We start from the raw sequence: 23,624 nt of genomic DNA, 5'->3' as shown, positions 1-23,624 counted from the left end.
TTACCTTGGGTTTCGGTCCCACTGATTTTGCCGAATCAACCCTTGGCATCCTCGCATATGACAACACCCGCAGAAATGTGGTCGGAGTCCTCACCACCAAGATCATTATAGGCGGTCAAGAATTTGAGGTTGAGTTTCAAGTTATTGATATCAAAGCCTCGTTTAATATGCTTCTGGGACGTCCCTGGTTGCATAAGGAAGGTGCTGTTGCTTCAACCCTTCACCAAAAACTGAAGTTCATCAAAGATGGGAAGTTGTTCACTGTCAGAGGTGACGAAGAGCCAGAAATAGGGCAGATAACAGGAGAAACCTTGATCCTTCCAGTTGCAAAAGCAGATGACTACAACTTGAATGGTTTCGCATTCGACGTTGCTGCTATTTCTTATGAGGATGCCTCTCGGGAGGAGTTGTGTTTGCCGTTTGCCATCAGTCCTGTGGTGGCCAAGATGATGTGAAAAATGAACTACTTCCCTGGTATGAATTTGGGCCGTGATCCAAGCAAGGCATCTCACTGGCGCCCAATCAAAGCAAACCGTGGAATTTTCGGTCTTGGATATGTACCTACAGAGGAGGAGGAGGAAGCCATGGAAGAATTGTTGAAATTGAAGGAAGAAGTCCGCCGCACCGGAAGGGTACTCCCAATGGCTCCATATTCCTTATCGATGAATGGTCATTTTATCAAAGAAGGTGAGACCTCTACATACTATGGGTTTTCTGAACCATGGTATGACTCAGTGACAGGGATCATGATACCCGGTTTTGAAATATTTAGTGGCCTTGCTCTCCCAGAAACAGAACCGCCAATATATTATGTTGAGAAAGCTGTTGAGGACTGGTTAGTCTACCTTGAGCCAGATGTGCTGAGATCTTTATTTGAAGAAAATGTGCCTGATGTTGATTACTATTCTGAAGAACAAGAAGAGACAGATTGTGAAGATGTGCTGGTGGCAGTTATTCAGAGTAATGATACCTTTACTGAACCTCAGAGTCAGATTGCACCTGCAACAGAAAATCTTTCAAACTGGAGTTCTGATGTTTTTCCATCTTATTTTATTGCTAAGTCAAGTCTAGTCAAGTCGATTGAATCAGTGTCAGTGCCTAGTCCGGGCGAGTCATTTTCTGAGTTTATTTACTATGTGAATCCTGAGCCTGTTCAGGATGAGTCCAATGATAATGATGTAATTTCTTTCAATTCAATGAAATCTGATTCTCAGTATGTCTCTGTGTTTGCTTCTGACTTTAATAATGATAACACTCCCTCCTCAGACGAGGAAGAAGGGATCGACGAAACTCCCCTTGAATTGCAACATATGCTCAAACAAGAGGAGGAGCGCCGAGCCCAGCCTCTTAAAGATGAAATCGAAATTATAAACATCGGAACAGAAGATTTAATACAGAAAATACGAATTGGAAATACTCTATCCTCTGAAGAGCGCGATGAATTAATAAACCTACTTAAGGAATATAAAGAAGTTTTTGCCTGGTCCTACAAAGATATGCCCGGGTTGAGTGAAGACATTGTTCAGCACAAGCTACCTTTGTTGCCAGGAATTAAACCTAAAAAGCAGAAGCTAAGGAGAATGAAGCCCGAGTGGGTTTTGAAAGTAGAAGAAGAGGTTACTAAGCAGTTGAATGCTAGATTTTTGCAAGTAGTGGAATATCCAGAATGGCTCGCAAACATAGTACCTGTACCAAAGAAAGATGGAAAGGTGAGAATGTGTGTAGATTTTAGGGATTTGAACAAGGCAAGTCCAAAAGATGATTTCCCTCTACCACATATCGATATCCTGGTAGACAATACGGCCGGGCATGAATTACTATCGTTCATGGATGGTTTCTCGGGCTACAATCAAATTAAGATGGCACCCGAGGACATGGCTAAGACCTCGTTCATTACACAATGGGGGACATATTGCTATCGGGTAATGCCATTTGGTCTTAAGAATGCTGGTGCAACATACCAAAGAGCAGCTACAGCTTTACTCCATGACATGATACATAGAGAAGTCGAAGTTTATGTTGATGATATGATTGTAAAGGCCAAGGAAAGGAGAGATCACATCCCGAACCTCAAGAAATTCTTTGAAAGAATACTCAAATACCAGCTTCGCCTGAATCCTAGCAAGAGTGTATTCGGGATTACCTCTGGTAAGTTGTTAGGATTCATGGTGAGTCAAAGGGGTATTGAGGTGGATCTTCAGAAGATTAAGGCTATCCAGTAGATGCCGCCGCCTAGAACCGAGAAGGAAATTCGGGGATTCCTAGGAAGGATACAGTTCCTGAGACGATTCATCACTCATCTGACATCAACTTGTGAACCTATCTTTAAGCTCCTAGAGAAAAATACTTCCAAGGAATGGACAGAGGAATGTCAACAAGCCTTCGAGAAGATAAAGCGGAGTTTTTCTGAACCGCCAATAGTAGCACCAGTAATACCGGGGCATCCTTTGCTGCTTTACTTGTCAGTAACAGAAACCACCATGGGTTGTATATTAGCACAACAAGATCCAGAAACCAAGCATGAAAAGGTCGTGTATTTTCTCAGTAAGAAAATGTTGGAGTATGAACAGAAGTACACTGTCCTAGAAAAAACCTGCTTAGCTCTGGTTTGGGCTACTCAGCGACTCAGGCATTACCTTTTATCACATAAGGTCTTGCTCCTGTCAAGGATGGATCCTCTGAAATATCTCTTTGAAAAACCAGCCTTGACAGGCAGGACTGCCAGATGGTTATTGTTGTTGTCTGACTTTGACATCACCCATGTAACCCAAAAATCAGTAAAGGGCCGAGTCATTGCTGAGCAATTGGCAAAAGCACCCCTAGAAGAAAATCAGCCTTTCAAACCAATGTTCCCAGATGAAGAGATCATGATGATAGAAGATGAATATCCAGAAACGGGTTGGACCCTCTATTTTGATGGAGCAGCAAATCAAATAGGACAAGGAGTAGGGGCATTGCTGGTGTCACCTTGAAATGAGCATGTTCCCCTTGCCGTTAAGTTACAATTCAATTGCACCAACAATATGGCAGAATATGAGCCATGCATTGTTGGGCTTGAGGCTGCATTGGCCTTAGGCATAGAGAATCTTGACGTATATGGAGATTCGAAGCTAATCATTTGCCAAACTCAAGGAGAGTGGAGAACCAAAGAAGAAAAGCTGTTGCCATATCATGAATACTTGGATATTCTCGCTAAGCAATTCCAGCGCGTCTCTTTCAGTTATTTACCAAGGTTGAAGAATAGATTCGCCGATGCCTTAGCGACATTAGCTTCTATGATTGACATACCTCACAATATGAAGATGAGGCCCATCACGGTTCAAGAGCAATGGGCTCCTGCATATGTTGATGCTATAGAGATAGCTGCAAGATGTCCCGATGGTAAACCATGGTACACGGATATAAAGAACTACATCTCGGGCCAAGGACATCCCAATGAGGCGTCGAATAAAGAAATAAGGACTTTGCAGAGATTGACAGCTAATTTTGTCATTTGTGGAGGGGAGTTGTATCGACGATCTTTCGACGGCATTCAACTCTTATGTGTCACTGAAGATCAGGCAGAAGAAATTCTCGCAGATATTCATGAAGGGGTGTGTGGACCTCATATGAATGGAAAGATTATGGCAAAGAAGATCCTACGTCTGGGGTATTATTGGCCAACATTATAAGCAGATTGTCATACATTTGTGAAGAAATGCTATAAATGTCAGATACATGCGAATCTCATCCATGTACCACCCACCGAATTGCATTCTCTTACCTCTCCTTGGCCATTTTCGGTATGGGGAATTGACATCATTAGCAAGATTTCTCCTAGGTCATCTAATGGTCACGAGTACATACTCGTTGCAATTGACTACTTCACCAAGTGGGTCGAGGCCGCTTCTTATGCAAAGCTTACATCCGCATCAGTTGCTAAATTCATACGCACCAACATCATTTGCAGATATGGAATTCCCCATGAACTTATCTCAGATAATGGATCTCATTTCAAGAAGGAAGTAATCTCTGATGGGGCACAAATACGGCTACGCTCCCAGATATCGCCACGTGTCATCCATGCACGAGTAGAGCCCAACAATCATGAAGAAGGGTGTTGGAAAACGGCAAAGACCACACATTCATGACACGTGTCGCCCTCTCACCACCCAGGCCTCATCATCACAAATTAGGGAAGGAAATGGCCGCCAAAGCCACGTGCGCCGGCGAGGCAGGGGGACAGCCCAATCCTGCAAAGGAAGTTTTTCTCACCACCCAGGCCTCATCATCACAAATTAGGGAAGGAAATGGCCGCCAAAGCCACGCGCGCCGGCGAGGCAGAGGGACGGCCCAATCCTGCAAAGGAAGTTTTTCCCTCCATAATGATGAAAAGGGCCGCACACCTCCCTTTAAAAGGGGAGGGAAAGGAAGAAGAAGAGGACCCTTTTTCTTTTGGCCCCCGAAAGCAGGGAATTCACTCATCCTCCACCCCGCAATACCGGAAAAAGAGGCGAGGCAACAACAGAGGAGGCCAGGAATCCCATCCTGCCCTCCCTGCTAGTCCACTTCGACTCACTCATTTATGCACCCAGAAATGTCCACCGCGCACCGGCCTTGGTAACCCTGATCAAAACCCTCTCCCTTTCTAGCTGTTCTTTATATTGACTGGTCGAAGGATCTGACTTGGGTGTCGAAGTGGTCGTCCGGGACCCACCCCGGACCCCCTGACCCCCTTTTGTTTGTGATTGCAGACCCCGCGGAGGCCCTCTACCGACCGCGCGATCGCAGACCCGGATCCGGACGCCATCATATTGGCGCCATCCGTGGGACTCGTCGAGTAACTGAACGCCTTATGGCGATGAGAAACCACACCCAACAGCCAGAAACAGGGGTAATAACCAGGAGTCAGGCCCAGCGCGCACAAGCCAGCTCCCAAGAGCGAAACTCACCGCCTTCAGACCGACCCCGACCCTCCTCAAGCACGCCGCAGATGGTCCCCACCATGGAGATGTTCAATGAACTACTCCAGCGTTTGCCACTTCCGGCTTCGGAAAAGCCCCGGACGACACAGGACCGGACAGAAGCCTACGACGAAGGCAACGAGGAACAGTCAGGGGAACGACATCCCCGGCGAAAGCAAGCGCCGACTCGCAGAACGCCGTCCCCATCAACAAATAGCCCCTTGCCCCACGCAGCCGGGGGACACCAGCGAGGCAGCAGGAGACAGGTTACTAACAGCCGCGCCCCCCCTGTCCAAGATACCCGTCTCCGGGAACCGCCCTTGGCTCGGGCAGAAGAAGTTGCAACCTCGGCACAGCCGCCCAGCTTGGATCCAATAGCGGACCTGCAAAGGCAAATCCGAGAGGTAAAACTAGAAATGAAAAAACCCTACGCCCACGGCATCCTCGATGAGTGGGAAAGGGAAACGGCATCCCCGTTCACCTCAGAGGTCTTAAAGACCCCCGCAGAAGCAGGCATAGACCTCTCCCGCTTCGGTCTATACAACGGGAGCACGGACCCCCTCGAGTTCCTCCAGACTTTCAAGAGAGTAATGACGCTTCGAGGCGCGTCGGATGGATTCATGTGCAGAGCCTTTGCATCCCTACTAAGAAAAACCGCCAACGACTGGTACATGAGATTGGAGCCCGACTCCATCGCATATCCTTCCACGAATTCGGGCGAAAGTTCAGCACAAGGTTCGCCAACAACCGCCTCAGCCATGATCCTGCGGACGCCCTCCTAGCCCTCCGCCAAGGCAAAAAACGAGACCCTAAGAGACTTCATGTTGAAGTTCAACGCCGAATTGGCCCAACTCTCCAACATGGACGTCCAGATAGCGGTCGCCACTCTAAAGCATGCCACCACCGATCCGAATCTTAAGTTGCACCTCACCCTCAAGCCCCCACGGGACCTACAGGAGCTTGAATCAAAGGCTGATAAGTTCGTCCGAGCAGAAGAAGCCTGCGCTCGAGAACAAAATCGGCCCGGCCCCGACGAGAGAAAAAGCGACGGCCGAAGGGCCATAAGGCCACGAACCGATGAAAGACAGACGGGCCGTAACCCTATCCCCGTCTTCGAAAGGCTGGGAACCGCCCCGCTAAAATTCCCCCTCTCCCACGTCCTATCAGCTATTAGGGATCAGGGTCTCCTGACCCCCCCCAAGAAAATGTCCACAGATCCAAAGAAGAGGTCCGCCAGGAAATTCTGCGAATTCCACGGGGACCACGGCCACGAAACTGACCACGGCTTCCACCTCCGCCTCCAGCTGGAAAGGCTGGCCGAAGAAGGACACCTAAACCAGTACCTCAGGAGTCCTGACAAAAGCCCATGCGAGGCCCAGCGCCCGCTCGACGAACCCAGAGGTAGGCATCGGTCACCAAACCGCCGCCGGTCCACAAGCCGACACCGATCCCCCAGTAGGCATCACCCACGAAGCCGACGCCGATCCCGCAGCAGACACGACATGAGCCACCACCAGCGCCCCCGAAAAGGCGAGCCCCCCGAACAGCCACAGGCTCGCGAGCAACCGCCTACCATCATAGGAAAAATCAATATCATCGCAGGCGGACCTGCGGCGGGAGGACCGACAACAGCCGGTCGGCGGGCATACGCGGAACGGGTATTCTCCCTGGACATACCTTCCAAGAAGGCCCGAACAAATCCGCCCCATGAAAACCAGATCATCACTTTTTCCAACAAAGACCTCGACGGGCTACAAGTCCCGCATGACGATGCACTGGTCATCAGGCTAGTCGTCGCCAACTTCGATATAGGAAAAATCTTGGTGGACACAGGAAGCTCCGTCAATGTGCTACACCTCGAAACTTTCGAAGAAATGAAACTGGGCAGGGAAAGGCTGGGACCCGCGGAATACTCCATCTACAGTTTCTCCGGGGCATCCGTACAGGTAGACGGCAAGATCGACTTGCCCGTGACTTTCGGGGCGTACCCCTTGCAGAAAACCATCTTGACCACCTTCCTGGTCGTAGACATACCGTTCACCTACAGCGCCATCATTGGGCGCCCTGCTCTCAGAGACTTGGGAGCCGTAGTCTCCACCCCCCTTCTCAAGATGAAATTCCCCACTCCGGACGGAGTAGGAGAGGTCAAGGGACAGCAAATGATAGCACGCCAGTGCTACGCGGCAAGCCTGAGAGGAACCAACGTCCCGGCCGAAAACTTCACAATCGGCAGTGAAGACCCTCGGCAGCGGGCTCGCGCAATCAGAGGAGAGCCCGCCGAGGAGCTCGACTCCATCCCCCTGACCCTAGATCAGCCGGAGAGACAAGTCCGGATAAGTTCCATGTTAACAGGCCCCCTGCGAGACCAGATGATCAACTTCCTCAGAATAAACAAAGACATGTTCGCATGGTCCGCCAAGGACATGCCCGGGATACCCAAGGAAATGGCCGTCCACAAGTTGAATGTGAACCCCGCCCTTAAACCCGTCCGGCAGAAAAAGAGGAACTTCGCAGTAGAGCGCCAAACTCACATAAAGGCCGAGGTGGAAAAACTGCTACAAGCCGGATTCGTCAGGGAAATCCGGTATCCCGAGTGGCTGTCAAACGTCGTGATGGTCAAGAAAGCTAGCGGAGGATGGCGGGCCTGTATAGACTTCACCGACCTCAACCGGGCCTGCCCAAAAGACCCCTATCCCCTCCCGCGCATTGACCAACTCATCGACGCCACCTCCGGACACGAACTTCTCACCTTCTTAGATGTGTTCTCAGGCTACAATCAGATCAAAATGCACGAGCCAGACATCCCGAAAACAACGTTTATCACCGATCAGGGCGTCTACTGCTACACTGTCATGCCCTTCGGGTTAAAAAACGCAGGCGCCACCTACCAACGGCTCGTGAATAAGCTATTCCAAACGCAAATTGGAAGGAACGTAGAGGTGTATGTCGACGATATGCTGGTAAAAAGCCTGGAAGCCGCCAAACACATCTCCGACCATCAGGAAACTTTCGACACCTTGCGACGAGCCCGAATGAAGCTGAACCCCGCGAAATGCGCCTTTGGGGTAACTTCCGGGAAATTCTTGGGGTTCATGGTCAGCCAAAGAGGGATCGAGGCCAACCCAGAAAAAATCCAGGCCATCCTAGACATGGAACCCCCGACGACAGCGGTAGAAGTACAGAGGCTCGCGGGACGGATCACGGCCCTCGGCCGATTCATGCCCAAATCAGCAGAGAAGTGCCAACCCTTCTTCAAACAATTAAAAAACATACGGGAATTCGAATGGACCCCGGCCTGCCAAGAGGCCTTCGACTCTCTGAAGCGATACCTCCAGACACCGCCCGTACTCGCCAAACCCGAACCGGGGGAAGAGCTATTTTTATATCTGGCTGTCAGCCCCACGGCAGTAAGCGCGGTGTTGGCCAAACAAAGCGACAAAAAGGAACACCCTGTGTACTACGTGAGCAAGACTCTCCACGGTGCAGAAATTCGATACTCGAACATAGAGAAATTCGCCCTCTCAGTCGTCAGTGCCGCTCGAAAGCTCCGCCCCTACTTCCAGGCCCACCCCATAGTCCTGCTAACTGACCAGCCCCTCAGGAAGATTCTCCAAAAACCAGAGACCTCGGGTAGGATGGTAAGTTGGGCCGTCGAGCTGGGCGAGTTCGACATACAAGTCCGCCCAAGGCCGGCTATCAAATCTCAAGCCCTCGCTGACTTTATAGTGGAATTCACGGCCTCGGCCGAAGAACCAGCAACAATGGGGAGCAGCGAGGGCCCCACTGTGCACACGGTTTGTGACGACAGGATGCAGGACCCCTCGGAACAGAACAGCGAAACCCCTTGGATCCTGCACGTTGATGGCTCCGCCGGCAATAAAGGACACGGAGCGGGAGTGGTCCTCCACGGCCCAGAAGAGTTCACACTGGAATATGCCCTCAGGTTGGATTTCAAAGCCTCCAATAACGAGGCCGAATACGAAGCCTTACTAGCAGGACTAAGTCTAGCCGCGGAGCTCGGCGCGGGCAAGTTGAAAGTCTATAGCGACTCACAGCTTGTCGTTAACCAAGTAAAAGGAATATACGAAGCCAAGGGCTTCAGAATGAAAAAATACCTCCACAAGGTAAAAGAGAAACTGCAGGGGATGGGAGAGGTAGAGATCCTCCAGGTGCCGCGAGACATGAACAACCGAGCGGATGCATTATCATGAATGGCCGCCGAAGAGACCCATGACTTCGGCACCGTGCTCACAGAAATCCTGCCCCACCCCAGCATCGACGAGATACAAGTTCTGGAGATTCCACCGGGGCCAAACTGGATGGAACCCATCATACGATACCTGAAAGACGGTATACTACCCGCAGATAAGCTGGAAGCCTGACGCCTAACCGCAAGAGCCGCCCATTCCGTGGTCCACGGGCCCAGGCTCTACAAACGGTCATACACATGGCCGTACCTCCGATGCCTGGTACCCTCCGAATCAGACTACGCGCTACGAGAAGTACATGAAGGGATCTATGGAGACCATGGAGGCAGCAGGACCCTAGCCCAGCAAATCGTAAGGCACGGCTACTTCTGGCCCACGGTCCTTAGGGACGCCAAGGAATTCGTCAAAAAATGCAGCCCATGCCAAAGGTACGCAACCACCCCCCACCAACCGGCTACACCATACACCGCGATAGCAGGACCCCTGCCTTTCGCCATGTGGGGCATGGATCTACTCGGACCATTCCCCAAGGCCCCCGAGGGGCATACAATGTTATACGTCGCCATCGACTACTTCATCAAGTGGGTTGAGGTCAAAGCCGTGGTGAAACCCAATTCCAAAGCGACGGAGAAGTTCTTCTATCATGACGTCGTTTGCCGTTTCGGCATTCCAAAGACCCTTGTAACAGACAACGGTCCCCAGTTCGCAAGCGCCGAATTTGGTAGATTCTGTGATAGCCTAAGCATCGAACACCGTTTCGCCTCCGTAGCACACCCGCAGGCCAACGGGCAGGTCGAGGTAACCAACAGGATTTTGCTACAAAGTCTCAAGAAGAGATTGGGAGAAGCCGGAAAAAACTGGCTGGACGCACTCCCTAGCATCCTCTGGGCCTATCGAACAACACCACGGACCGCAACTGGAGAATCCCCTTTTAGCTTAACCTTTGGGACCGAAGCGGTCATTCCGCTAGAAATTGGCCTCCCCAGCTTCCGCACCGCGAATTACGACGAGCAGGGAAATTCCGAACGCCTCCTACCAGCAAAAGGTGGCACGATACTACAACGCCCGGGTAAAAAAGCGTTCGGTAAAACCCGGAGATCTGGTGCTACGGCGTGCAGAGGTATCAGACCCCCGCAACACGGGTAAGCTCGCACCCAAATGGGAAGGACCGTACAAAGTCGTTCGAGCACTTCGACCCGGGGCCTACCAACTAGAACGCCTCGATGGGACCCCGGTCCCTCGCAGTTGGAGCATGGACAACCTCCGAAAGTTCTATCAGTAAAACGACAGGGTAAGTTCCGTGCCTTTCTTTTAAAAATATGACAAGTGTTTTGGTTTCCTTTTTGTGTTCTAGAAGCAAAGATGTATTGTTGTCAACAAATTAATGGAAAAGCACTTCTACAAAAGCAGCGTACATCTCCACTTTCCGGCCCATGATAGATGAGGGACCCGAAAGAAAACAGGGAGTGAGACAGAGGTAACATCGGGGCCGATCCCCCCGAGAATACCCTAAAACGTTCCCTATGAAAAAAAAGACCTCCCCCTTTAAGGGCAGGCGGGACCCATTAACCCCGAACTGATCATTCGAGGGGAAGATAGTCCTCCCATAAACAGACGCCCTACGGGGTGCACTAAGAATACCCTCACCAACAAAATTCGCAAAGGCCTGAGGACCAACAGCAAGAACTCGAAAACCTCGCGGCGCGTCGTATATATGCAGAGATATCAATACGGTTACATACCAAACAAAAAATAGGTAGTTCAAAAGTTATTACAGACCAAATAACCAGGAACATTAAAAGAAAAAAGCAAGCCCCCCGAGGCCTTCACAACATCACTGGGCCCCCTCGGAAGTCTCGGCAACTACGCGATCCACCGGGGCGGCCACCTCCTCTCCTACCAGCTCCACCACTTCCGCCGGTGCCGGCAAAGGATCAACCTCAGACTCATGCATCAGTTTATCGAGAGGGAAGGAGGGATCGACCTCTTGAACGCGCCGCCGGCATTCAGCAAACGCATCAATCTCAATATCCACGCTGAACGCAGCCGCAGCCTTAAAAAACTCCGCAGAGTCGCGCCATTCCTCCTGTGCCTTCGCCAATTCCCGGGCATGAGTTCGCCGAGCCAGCGCCAATTTGTCCGACTCACGGCTCCTCCCCTCCACAGTTACCCGGAGATCTTCCCGGAGTTGAGCAACAGTATCATCAAAGGTCGCTCTCTCCGCCCGGGCTCTGTCCAATTCCTCGCGTAACTGCCGGTTTAACTCCCCCGCAGCACTTATCTCAGCCTCATCCTCAAGAAGGCACTGCACCATCCTCCTGGCATAACTTTGGGACTGCAAAAGGCAAGTTATCAGAAAACTTCCAACATGCAATCTCGAAAACAGCGAGGAGAGAAAAATACCATCAGAAAACCGGCCACCCGTTACTTACGCAGGAAGTTGATTGAAAATACTGAGCCCCCAAGGCCCTACGATCGTAGCCCTTCAGCTCAGCCTCGTCACAAGGAAGGGCAGTTGTCACCCCTAGCTCCACCCCAACCCGGGGATTCGCAAGAACGCTGTCCTCAACACCAATCCTCCAGCCAGGCTTAAACAGTTCCCCTCGCACCTGGAAACTCTGCGGGGGAAGCTCCGCCCGCTCCAGAAGAAGCTTGGTCATTACCGCCCCCTCCATCCGACTTGGCACGTCCTCCGCAAAGATTGAAGGACACGCCACGCGGCTGGCGACCCTCCTGGCAGGATGCTCAGACCCCGGGGGAGAGGAACTAACCGGCCCCTTCTCTCCAACCGCTCGACCAGAGGGGCTGGAAGGCATAGATGTTGCGAGCCTCGCTTGCGACCGACCCAGCCTGGCCGCGGCCATAAAGTCAGAAGGAATTTTCTTACGGCTTGACAAGCCCGTTGTCACCGCCGCAACCTCCTTCCCCTTACCAACGTCACCAGAAGAAGACATCTCTCCTGCCAAAAACAAGAAAATAACAATCGCTCAAAGCAAAGAAAAAAAAAAGAGAGAGGAAGAGGGGAGGGGCTCACCACGATAGCTGGCTGAACTCTCCCCCGTTCCCTCGCCCATGCAACGGACCCTCCTCTCCACAGCTCCCACCAAGCCAAACCTCTTCAGGCTCCTCTCCCACCTAAACTCGGAGACGTTTATAGCCTCCCCAGAGGCGAGCTTCCCCAAGTCAAACTTGCTGTAGTCAGACTCGTCGGGAAGGGACTTCCTCCGCCACTCAACGGAGCGCCTCCAAGAACGAGGAAAATCCCAGCCAGCGCCCGATGGAGGGGTAACAAACACATACTCCTCCTTCCACTTCTTGATGGACGAAGGCAAGTTCGCTGCAATCTTCACCTGAGGACGCTGGGTCAGATAAGGCCAGCTGTCCTCCCCCTTCACCAACGGACTGAGGGCAACGCAGGCCCGGAGCAGCGGAAGGGTGGGCTGAACCTTATGAAGACCCGCCTTGGCCACAAAGGCCAGGAGTGTGCGCCAACTATTAGGCGCCAGTTGGGAAGGAGCCACTTCGTAAAACTCGAGGGCCTCTATTATAATGTCCAAGAGCGGAAACCTAACCCCCGCCCGGAAAGCTTCCATGTAGAAAGCTACCTCTTCCTCCATGGTACCCCCACACACCCCTTCTACAAAGGAGGGGACTCTAATCCCATAATCGTCGGGGATATGGAACTCCCTCCTAATTTTCTCCGCCGCCCCTTTTTCCAAAGTATTCCTGAAATACGCCACCCGGCCGGGACGAATAACGATGCCAGGCAGAATGTCCCCAATCTCCGCCCCACGAGCATAAGAAACTCGAGCCGGAGATTCCGAAGCAGCGGCCCCCACCGATGACCCGGAGGTCCCGGAACTATCCCTCAATTCCGTGGGCTGCCGCACATCTTCAGCGACGCCGCTCCCACCCTCTACAGACAACCGCCTCTTCTTTCTTACCGGAGCCCTCTCCACCACCTCTACCGACGCGGAAGAGGGGCTCTGAGGCACAGTCGCAACAGACATCGTAAGCTATGAAACAAAGACACAGAACTCACCGAACGAAGCGTGGACGACAAGCAACACGTAGAAGAATCGCCGCGGAGAAAAACCCGTTCTAATCGAGGAAGACGAAGGAATAAAGTAAAAAAGGAAATCCCCAAAAAGGCTTTAAAAAAGGCTAGGGTTTTGACATCTGTCGTTCGATCTCCCTCCCTTTCTAAGTTGATGGGACGCGCACACGTGGCGCCGATTGAGAAACCCAAGGGAACCGCCATAAGTCGAAGTGCCACACGGAAAGGACGTCTCTACCCCTACCCACGACATAACTTCCCCAGCAAGCCATCCATACACCTCCACCAAATGAAAAAAAAAAAAAAAAAAACTGCGTTCATAAAGAAAGGGCTCGGACCCCGTCACAGGGGCCCGGCATACACCTCCACAAGATAAAAAAAAAAAAAAACCACGTTCGATGGCAAAGAGCTCGGAACCCGTCATAAAGGTACGACTAGATACCCCATACAAAATACCACCGGGCCGAAAATATCGAACGCAGCGACAAGGGCTCAGAAATGCGCGAGAAAGCAAGCATGCAAAAGAAAAGCAAACACGTAAGGAGAAAACACACATCAGAAACAGGAAAAAGAAAGGCACCATTCATAAACCACTTCCTCCTGGCCCAAAGGCCTACAAAAAGGGGAGTAAGGACAATAGGCATGCAGGCCCGAAGCCCCCAAGATCCCTAAGACAAAAAAAAAAGCGCAAAGACAAGAGGCTTCCTCCAAAAATTCCGAAATCCCACCGCAATCAGCTCAGAGGGACTGGCCGCTGAAAGAGTTTTCCGCATCAGAAAGCTCCCTATCACTCTATTCCCCGTCCGAAGAGCTTCCCCAACGCCGATTCCCAGCAAAACGGGCCTGGTCATTTAGCCAACGCACCCGGTTCCTCAGCAGGTCGTTCTCCGCGCGCAAAGCAGCAATCTCCCGATCCATGTCCCTCATCCGGCTAAAAACCTCCATTCCCCTACGATGGACGCAGGAAAAGAAGGAACGGTTGCGGTGAATAAACGCTTCATGAGACTCCCTCTCATGCGGGGCAGGAGGATGATCCATGTCCCCCTCCGGAACCCCTCGCTGAGGCCCCAGCCCGCCAGAGTTTGCCTCGGGGTTATTCGGACGACTCCCGTCGCGATCAAACCTACGATCGCCGCTCACAAAGAGACCCTGGAAAGGCGACGACATCTCGGATAAGCCTGAAGAAAGGCCGGAAGAAATCAAAAAGGCAAAGAAGAGACAAAGGGTGATCTTCCTGACTTCAGGAAAGCTCACCCCTTATAGAACCTTTATAGGAAACCCCGGTGTGGAAAAATGAAGCACTTACTACCCGCGTGTTCGTTTCCTACTGAATAACCAGGCGGCGCCTCGGGAAGGAGCCGCCGGACGGAGCAGAATATCCGCTCGCACCCCAATGCTCCCATAAACGCCTTCACCACATTATCCTTTAACTATGCCAACGGGCCCGCTCCCCGAGGCCAATCAATGAACTACAGGTCATATCACGATAACATACAAAGACGGCGCTATCACCGAAGCACGCCACGTGTCGTCCCCAGATCTACATAAAGCCTAACCTTCATAAAGGAAGTAGAGGGTAAAGGGCAAGATCATACGAATTCGACACGCTTCGCTATCCCGACCCCACGCAGGTTCGGGCCCAAAAAAAAAAAAAAAAAAAAGGAGAGCGCCCGGAAGGGTCGGAGCATCGCAAATCCTTGCAAACACAGAGATTCTCCATCACAAGCCAAGAACAACATTAAGAGATATGACCCAAATACACATAAACTACCCATTGACATCCTCCTGGCCCATAGGCCTACAAAAATAAAGGGAAACCAAAAAAAAAAAAACAGCACAGGGCACGCAGGCCTCAGAAATCCCCGCCAGAGAAGGGGATAGACACGCAGGAAAACATAGAAAGCCAAAGCTTAATCGGAGAACGACTCCTCTCCAGAGGAGTTCCCCTCCTCCTCCCAAGAGGTCTCCAGCAGGGGGTCCACCTCATATTCCAACAGCTGCTCGTTGAGAAGATGAACTTTCTTCTGAAAAACCTCGTTCTCCCGCTTCAAGTCCTCGATCTCCTGACCCATCTTCAAAACACGTCCACGCAGTTCCGTTCCCTGACGATAGGCTCGAGAGAAAAATGACCACTCCCGGGCAACGCGGGACCTGGACAAACTGTCCTTCCTAGGCAGGGGAGAAAGGCGAAGGGGGGGGGAAGCCCGACGAAGCGCCCAGATCGGAGGACAAGTCAGGGTCGCTCGACGACTCCTGGAGGAAACAGACCTTGCCACTAACTCGTGAAGAAGAGCCTGACATGTTACTGGAGAATATACGAAAAGAACCCCTACCGCAAAGGAAAGAAGAAGAGCGACGAAGAGCCACAAAAAGGCACCAGGGTAATTCCCCTCTTTTAAACTCGGGAAAGAAATCCTGGTGCCTCGAGACAACGCAGCCTCCCTAACGACGCTGCCGCTTCCCAAGGACAGCCGCCGGATAAAGTGGCACGTCTCCTCGCACCCCGGAGCCCTCGTAAATATCCTCATCATGACTTAGCTCGAACAAAACGTTACTCCCTTGGCCCATTCAATGGACCAAAGGAGTAAGGGGGAGTTATGATGGGGCACAAATACGGCTACGCTCCCAGATATCGCCACGTGTCATCCATGCACGAGTAGAGCCCAACCATCATGAAGAAGGGTGTTGGAAAACGGCAAAGACCACACATTCATGACACATGTCGCCCTCTCACCACCCAGGCCTCATCATCACAAATTAGGGAAGGAAATGGCCGCCAAAGCCACGCGCGCCGGTGAGGCAGGGGGACGGCCCAATCCTGCAAAGGAAGTTTTTCTCACCACCCAGGCCTCATCATCACAAATTAGGGAAGGAAATGGCCGCCAAAGCCACGCGCGCCGGCGAGGCAGAGGGACGGCCCAATCCTGCAAAGGAACTTTTTCCCTCCATAATGATGAAAAGGGCCGCACACCTCCCTTTAAAAGGGGAGGGAAAGGAAGAAGAAGAGGACCCTTTTTCTTTTAGCCCCCGAAAGCAGGGAATTCACTCATCCTCCACCCCGCAATACCGGAAAAAGAGGCGAGGCAACAACAGAGAAGGCCAGGAATCCCATCCTGCCCTCCCTGCTAGTCCCCTCCGACTCACTCATTTATGCACCCAGAAATGTCCACCGCGCACCGGCCCTGGTAACCCTGATCAAAACCCTCTCCCTTTCTAGCTGTTCTTTATATTGACTGGTCGAAGGATCTGACTTGGGTGTCGAAGTGGTCGTCCGGGACCCACCCCGGACCCCCTGACCCCCTTTTGTTTGTGATTGCAGACCCCGCGGAGGCCCTCTACCGACCGCGCGATCGCAGACCCGGATCCGGACGCCATCAATCTCTCTTTGAGAAGAGTTCAAGATTAAGCATCATAAATCCTCGCCTTATCGTCCACAGACAAATGGAGCGGTAGAAGCTGCAAACAAAAATGTCAAGACTATCATTAGCAAAATGTCAGAAACTTATAAGGATTGGTCGAATAAGTTGCCGTACGCCTTGTGGGCTTACAGAATATCAATTAGAGCTTCAACTGGGCAACCCCTTACTCTCTTGTTTACGGGATGGAGGCAGTGCTACCTGTTGAGATCCGTGTAGCTTCGCTTCGAGTATTGACTGAGGCCAAGTTGCCAGAAAATGAATGGGCAGATGCCAAATATAAAGAGCTGAACATGCTAGATGAAAAGAGGTTAAAGGCACTTTACCATGTGCAAGGTTACCAGCACAGAATAGCCCGAGCTTTTAATAAAAAGGTTAAGGTCAGAGATTTAGAAGAAGGCAATCTTGTTCTGAAAGAGAATCGTGCACCAGTGTTTGACCCAAGAGGCAAATTCAAGCCAAATTGGTCAGGACCATACATTGTGGACCAAATCTTACCCGAAAAAGCCGTCAAGCTCCGTAATTTAAATGGAGAAATATTACCGGAACCAACAAATCTTGATCAACTCAAGATGTTCTATGCTTGAACACCGAAAGGCCGTCTTTTGGCCGAATAAATCCCAAATTCATAACCCAAAATTAAAAAAAAATATATATATATATATAACCTTTTGCAAACCCTTTTGAGCCTAAATAAAATTTTCCTTCAAAACCCAATATACTAGGGGCATTCTCCCTAAACTACGCATGACCTGATCCCTACACCGGGGTACGTAGGCAGCTCGGTCAAACCGAGTTCGGTTGTTTCAAAAGAAGAAAATCAATTATTCCAAAAAGAAGTTTAAAAAAAAAAGAAAAAAAAAGAAAAAGAAGAAAAATTAAAATACCTTCAAGCTAGGGGCATTCGCCCTGAACTACGCACGACCTGATTCCTACACTGGGATACGTAGGCAACTTGTTCACAGGTTCGGTCGAAACTCTTGCAAAACCTTAAGCCATTCTTTGAAAAGCCCTACCCCACCTATAAAGTCCTTTTGGTGTTCAAGTAAAAAGAAAAAGAAAATAAAAAAATAAAGAAAAAGAAAGAAAAGAAATGGAGCTTGAAGATCCGCTAGATTGAAAACCTGAAAAGGCGATCTAGGCAAAATTTAGGATCATTCCCCTACTAAGTTGAAAACCTGAAAGGGCGGCTTAGGCAAAAGTTAAGGGGGTAGCCTGCTGAGTCGAAAACCTGAAAAGGCGATTCTGGCAAAAGTTAAGGCCGAGCGGTCCGCCAAGTTGAAAATCCAAAAAAGGAAGACTTGGTCGTGGTAAGATGGGATTCACGCCAGGAAAATTACCTCGATCTCTGAAGTCGCAGTAGGTCAGGTAAAACTAATAACAACAATTCCTGAAACTAGGGGCATTAATTTCAAAGCAATCCGAAAGTCGATAGAAAGATATATGAAGTATCACTGTCTTAAAAATAAGCGAAGAAGTTTAGCAATGGAGAAATATTCTTTAAAAGAGGCTAGTCTAACCCAAAAGAAAATGCTGATAAGTCAGAAGCATCGCGAGATTACTTGAGTAATTTTTCCTATTTTGTCTTTTTATTACAAATGTCTGTGGTTCTATTTTTAGAAATTTTTTTACAAATTCTATCTTAAGAATTGTTGTAGGGTGCAATCACTCTGAAGGCAGGTTCATTAACAGGTTTTGAGAAGCTTGGAAAAGCTGACACTGTCATGAATGGCGAAAAATCTTTGAAGAATGATCCCTGGTTAATGAATAGAAGAATGATAGAATGCCTCAAACTGGGGGAGGTTGCTAATGAAGTGGCATCTCATATTCAAGCCCTGAAAGTCCTTTGCTGCATGGTGTTATTAAATCCTTTGCTTCTAAAGTTGTTAAGTGGAAATTTCGATTTCTTTCAAAGCTCAAATTATCATATCTCTCTGAATCCATTTGAAAATCATATTTTCTCTTTGAGCATCACACAAATGTGATGCCTTATTTCCTTGGAATCCGTACAAATACGGTATTTCATTCTCTTCGAGTCCATACAACTATGGTCACTTGTTCTCTTTGAACATCATACAACTATGATGTCTCATTTTCTTGGAATCCGTACAAATACGGTATTTCATTCTCTTCGAGTCCATACAACTATGGTCTCTTACTCTTTGAGCATCACACAAATGTGATATCTCATTTCCTTGGAACTCGTATAAATACGGTATTTCATTCTCTTCAAGTCCATACAACTATGGTCTTTTATTCCCTTTGAACATCATACAACTATGATGTCTCATTTCCTTGGAATCCGTACAAATACGGTATTTCATTCTCTTCGAGTCCATACAACTATGGTCTCTTATTCTCTGTGAGCATCATACAACTATGATGTCTCATTTCTTTGGAATCCGTATAAATACGGTATTTCATTCTCTTCGAGTCCATACAACTATGGTCTCTTATTCTCTTTGAGCATCACACAAATGTGATATCTCATTTCCTTGGAATCCGTATAAATACGGTATTTCATTCTCTTCAAGTCCATACAACTATGGTCTTTTATTCCCTTTGAACATCATACACCTATGATGTCTCATTTCCTTAGAATCCGTACAAATACGGTATTTCATTCTCTTCGAGTCCATACAACTATGGTCTCTTATTCTCTGTGAGCATCATACAACTATGATGTCTCATTTCTTTGGAATCCGTATAAATACGGTATTTCATTCTCTTCGAGTCCATACAACTATGGTCTCTTATTCTCTGTGAGCATCATACAACTATGATGTCTCATTTCTTTGGAATCCGTATAAATACGGTATTTCATTCTCTTCGAGTCCATACAACTATGGTCTCTTATTCTCTTTGAGCATCACACAAATGTGATATCTCATTTCCTTGGAATCCGTATAAATACGGTATTTCATTCTCTTCAAGTCCATACAACTATGGTCTTTTATTCCCTTGAACATCATACAACTATGATGTCTCATTTCCTTGGAATCCGTACAAATACGGTATTTCATTCTCTTCGAGTCCATAAAACTATGGTCTCTTATTCTCTGTGAGCATCATACAACTATGATGTCTCATTTCTTTGGAATCCGTATAAATACGGTATTTCATTTTCTCCGAGTCCATACAACTATGGTCTCTTATTCTCTGTGAGCATCATACAACTATGATGTCTCATTTCCTTGGAATCCGTACAAATACGGTATTTCATTCTCTTCGAGTCCATACAACTATGGTCTCTTATCCTCTTTGAGCATCACACAAATGTGATATCTCAATTCCTTGGAATCCGTATAAATACGGTATTTCATTCTCTTCGAGTCCATACAACTATGGTCTTTTATTCCCTTTGAACATCATACAAATGTGATATCTCATTTCCTTGGAATCCGTATAAATACGGTATTTCATTCTCTTCAAGTCCATACAACTATGGTCTTTTATTCCCTTTGAGCATCATACAAATGTGATATCTCATTTCCTTGGAATCCGTATAAATACGGTATTTCATTCTCTTCAAGTCCATACAATTATGGTCTTTTATTCCCTTTGAGCATCATACAAATGTGATATCTCATTTCCTTGGAATCCGTATAAATATGATATTTCATTCTCTTCAAGTCCATACAACTATGGTCTTTTATTCCCTTTGAACATCATACAACTATGATGTCTCATTTCCTTGGAATCCGTACAAATACGGTATTTCATTCTCTTCGAGTCCATACAACTATGGTCTCTTATTCTCTTTGAACATCATACAACTATGATGTCTCATGTCCTTGGAATCCGTACAAATACGGTATTTCATTCTCTTCGAGTCCATACAACTATGGTCTCTTATTCTCTTTGAGCATCACACAAATGTGATATATCATTTCCTTGGAATTCGTATAAATATGGTATTCCATTCTCTTCGAGACCATACAACTATGGTCTCTTATTCCTTTTGAGCATCACACAAATGTGATGTCTCATTTCCTTGGAATCCGCATAAATACGGTATTTCGTCTTGCCCAAGCCCATTAAAAAATGATGCTTTGTTTTCATTAAAAATCTTTCGAAAGTCATCCATTATTCTCTCTGAGACCATTTGAAAATGCCGTCTCGTTTCCCCTGAAGACCGTTCAAAAACGGTATTCCTTTCCCTCCGAATATCCATTTGAAAATGATATCTCATTCTCTCGTTGCCCGTTTGTGAGCGGCACCGCAGCGGGATTTTTTTTTATTATTGCATTCTAATTCTAGGACTTCATTTAGGGTCTTGCATTAGGTAGTAAATGTTTGTGTCTAGGTTCCGTTTTGTGTAGAGTCCTTTATTGATTAAAGCTGCGCAAAATGGCTCTGTCACTTTTGCTTTGGTATTCGATGACTACATCATCTCTACCAAAGAGGAGCATCTGTAGACACCCCATTTTGCTCTGCTGTAATCAACAAAGAAGTTAGTGTTCTTGTTATCAGTCTTTTTCAGTGTTTCCCATTCCCGTTTCCGTTCCTTATGCTTTCTCAATCTTTCCGATCATTTCCGCAATGTTCCATATTTTTCTCTTCGCTAAGTGTTGAGAATGGTTATGTAGAAGAATCCAAGCCAGGGGAGAATTCGGACCCATTCGGTGGGCCCGTATTGAACATTTATTGAAATTTGGACCCGTTTGGTGGGCCCGCATTGAACATTTGTTTAGATTAGGATCAACAGGGGATACGCATATTGTTTTAATGAAAAATGAGTGTTGAGCCTACTTCGATTCAGTGCATAAAGATGCCCATCAAGGGAATAGTCAAGATTTCAGGGAGGTTATTTTAACGACTAATTTTGTTGCGACCATCAAGTTGAGCTATTCAGATAATCCTTAGAAATGGTTTTGAGGCACAACTTTATAAATTAATGGTTTGGATCATCCCTTGGGGATGATATTTGGAGGATATAAGTTGTCCATGCCATGGCCTGTCAAAGTGAACGAATCGAATCAGCTCATGGAAATGTTCTAGCAGGTGCAACCAATTTATGTCAAAACCCATCAAGTGGATCATTCGGATTATCTCACTTAAGAAGGGGAGCACCCAATTTATATCGTGGTCCACCAAATGAACCGTTTGGATCATCCCACGAATGTGATTTATAGGATATGCCGATTTATATTATGGCCCAATCATTTGGACAGTTGGGATTACTTCGAAGAAACCAATTTGAGAAGGGCCTTGGTCGAATGTAGCATGAAAGAGTTTTTCCATTTAAAGTAAATACGGAAAAATCAAATGAAAGTGCCGTTGGTTCGGTTCCTCTCTTTACCCAAGCTGATCTCCATATCATTTTTCAAAAAAAATAAAATAATGGAAAGTAGTAAGAAGAATAGCCGAATATGCTATTTCTATATTGAGGTAATGGTGGAACCCACTAGGCTTAGGGAAGAAAAAAAAAGAAAAAAGGAAAGAGAGATCGAGATTAATGGATGCCTATTCAAGACTTTCTACAATGTTGCTGTTTTCCTTATGCGTTCTGGCTTATTTCCAGATTCTTTTTTTTTTTTTTAAAAAAAAAAAAACCAAAAAAGGAAGAAGAAAGAAATTGGAAGTTGCTACCAAGGAATGAGGTTGTTGCTCTCTTTATCTTGCATGCTGTTGGGTAGTAAATCTCCATTTTAAGATATTTCTAAATTTTGAAATCGATCATGGCTGTACAATCGATCAAGGCTGTATAAAGAGAAAAACCCGAACAAAAAAAAAGGGTTCGGAGGAAAAACAGCAGCTAGGGAGAAAGAAACAAAAAAGAAGAAGGAGAGGACAAGGGGCAGCGGCTCTCACGGCTCTCCCTCTCAGCATCTTACCTTCTCCCTCGCTCAAGGGCTGGCTCGATCTTCACAAGTTCTGCTCTACAGCAGCTCCCTCCCTCTCCCACTCAACCTCCATCTCTTGCTCTCTTCTCATCTCCTCGGAGGAATTGGGCCATCTCTCCCTCCCTCTGTTTCCATATCCCAACAGAGCCTCCCTCTCCCTCTCACCATCCTGGGCTCATCTCCTTCTTCCTCAATCCCTCTCTGGACAGAAGTTGGAATTAAAAAAAAAAAAAAAGAACAGCAAAGAGAAAAAAAAACAGAGTATCGGTTTTCACCGATACTCTGTTTCTCTCTCCCTTTCTCTCTCTCTCTCTCTCACTAGATTTCAATCCTATCACTTTGTTTATCTTCCCTTCACCTCTCCATCTATCTGACTTACCACCCTCTGTTTTTCACCTACGCTCACCTCCCTCGGTTTTTTTTTTCTCTCCTCGGCTTACAAATCTCTGTTTTTTTTCCCCACCACTCCCTGTTTCTCCATCTCACCTCACCTCTCCCACGTATTTCACCACTTCAGACCACCAAAGCCCAAGCTCCATTTCCAAAAAAAAAAAAACAGAGTCTCTATCTATACCATTCTCTCAGCCTCTATCTCTATCTTGCACTCTCCCTCTATCTCTCTATCGTGCACTCTTTCTCTGTCTCTCGGTTTTAATCCCTCTCTCATTCTCTCTATTAACCTCTCATATCTCTGCCTCTCTTTCTCCCCATCTATATCACTCTTTCTATTACTCCCCCTCTCTCGGTCTTTCTACTCCTCTCTATATCCCTCTCTCTATATTACATTCTCTCTCTGTCTATATCTATTATTCACTCTCTAAATTCATTCTCTTACTCTCACACTCTCCCTCCCTCTCTCTCTCTCTCTCTCCACAGTGGGAGAAGCAAAAAAAGAAATAATAAAAAAAAAACAAAGAAATAAAGAGGAAGAAACGCGGAGCGGATTGCTCGTCGGCGGGATTTTTCGGAATTTTAGGCTTTTGGATTCGGCAAGGAACACTATCACATGTAGGTGCACTGTTTTCAGATTTTTTCAGGATTATTCGGTATTTTTTATGTATTTTTGCATGATTTTTAACATTAAATTGAATTTAATTGAATATTATATGTGTGTGCTAAAAACCATGATCTACATGAGTATTTCAATTCCGTTC

The 23,624-nt window shown here is 47.8% G+C and overlaps 1 protein-coding gene across 1 annotated transcript in view; it reads right to left on the bottom strand.

Annotated features, from left to right (window-relative positions):
- Positions 1-11,811, bottom strand: part of LOC143869724 (putative polygalacturonase At3g15720) — a 50,197-nt gene extending 38,386 nt beyond the window's left edge. The window contains exon 1 of the mRNA XM_077376284.1: positions 11,584-11,811. Within this exon, the coding sequence (XP_077232399.1) occupies positions 11,584-11,811 (228 nt within the window). The remainder of the gene's footprint in view (positions 1-11,583) is intronic.
- Between the last annotated feature and the right edge of the window lie 11,813 nt (positions 11,812-23,624).

The sequence above is a fragment of the Tasmannia lanceolata genome, unplaced genomic scaffold (genome assembly GCF_043159265.1).
Source record: "Tasmannia lanceolata isolate RefF3 unplaced genomic scaffold, GAP_Taslan_0.1 ptg000003l, whole genome shotgun sequence".
Taxonomy (NCBI): Eukaryota; Viridiplantae; Streptophyta; class Magnoliopsida; order Canellales; family Winteraceae; genus Tasmannia; species Tasmannia lanceolata.
Note: the sequence above shows the minus strand (reverse complement) of the source record. Positions and strands in the feature narration are given on the sequence as shown.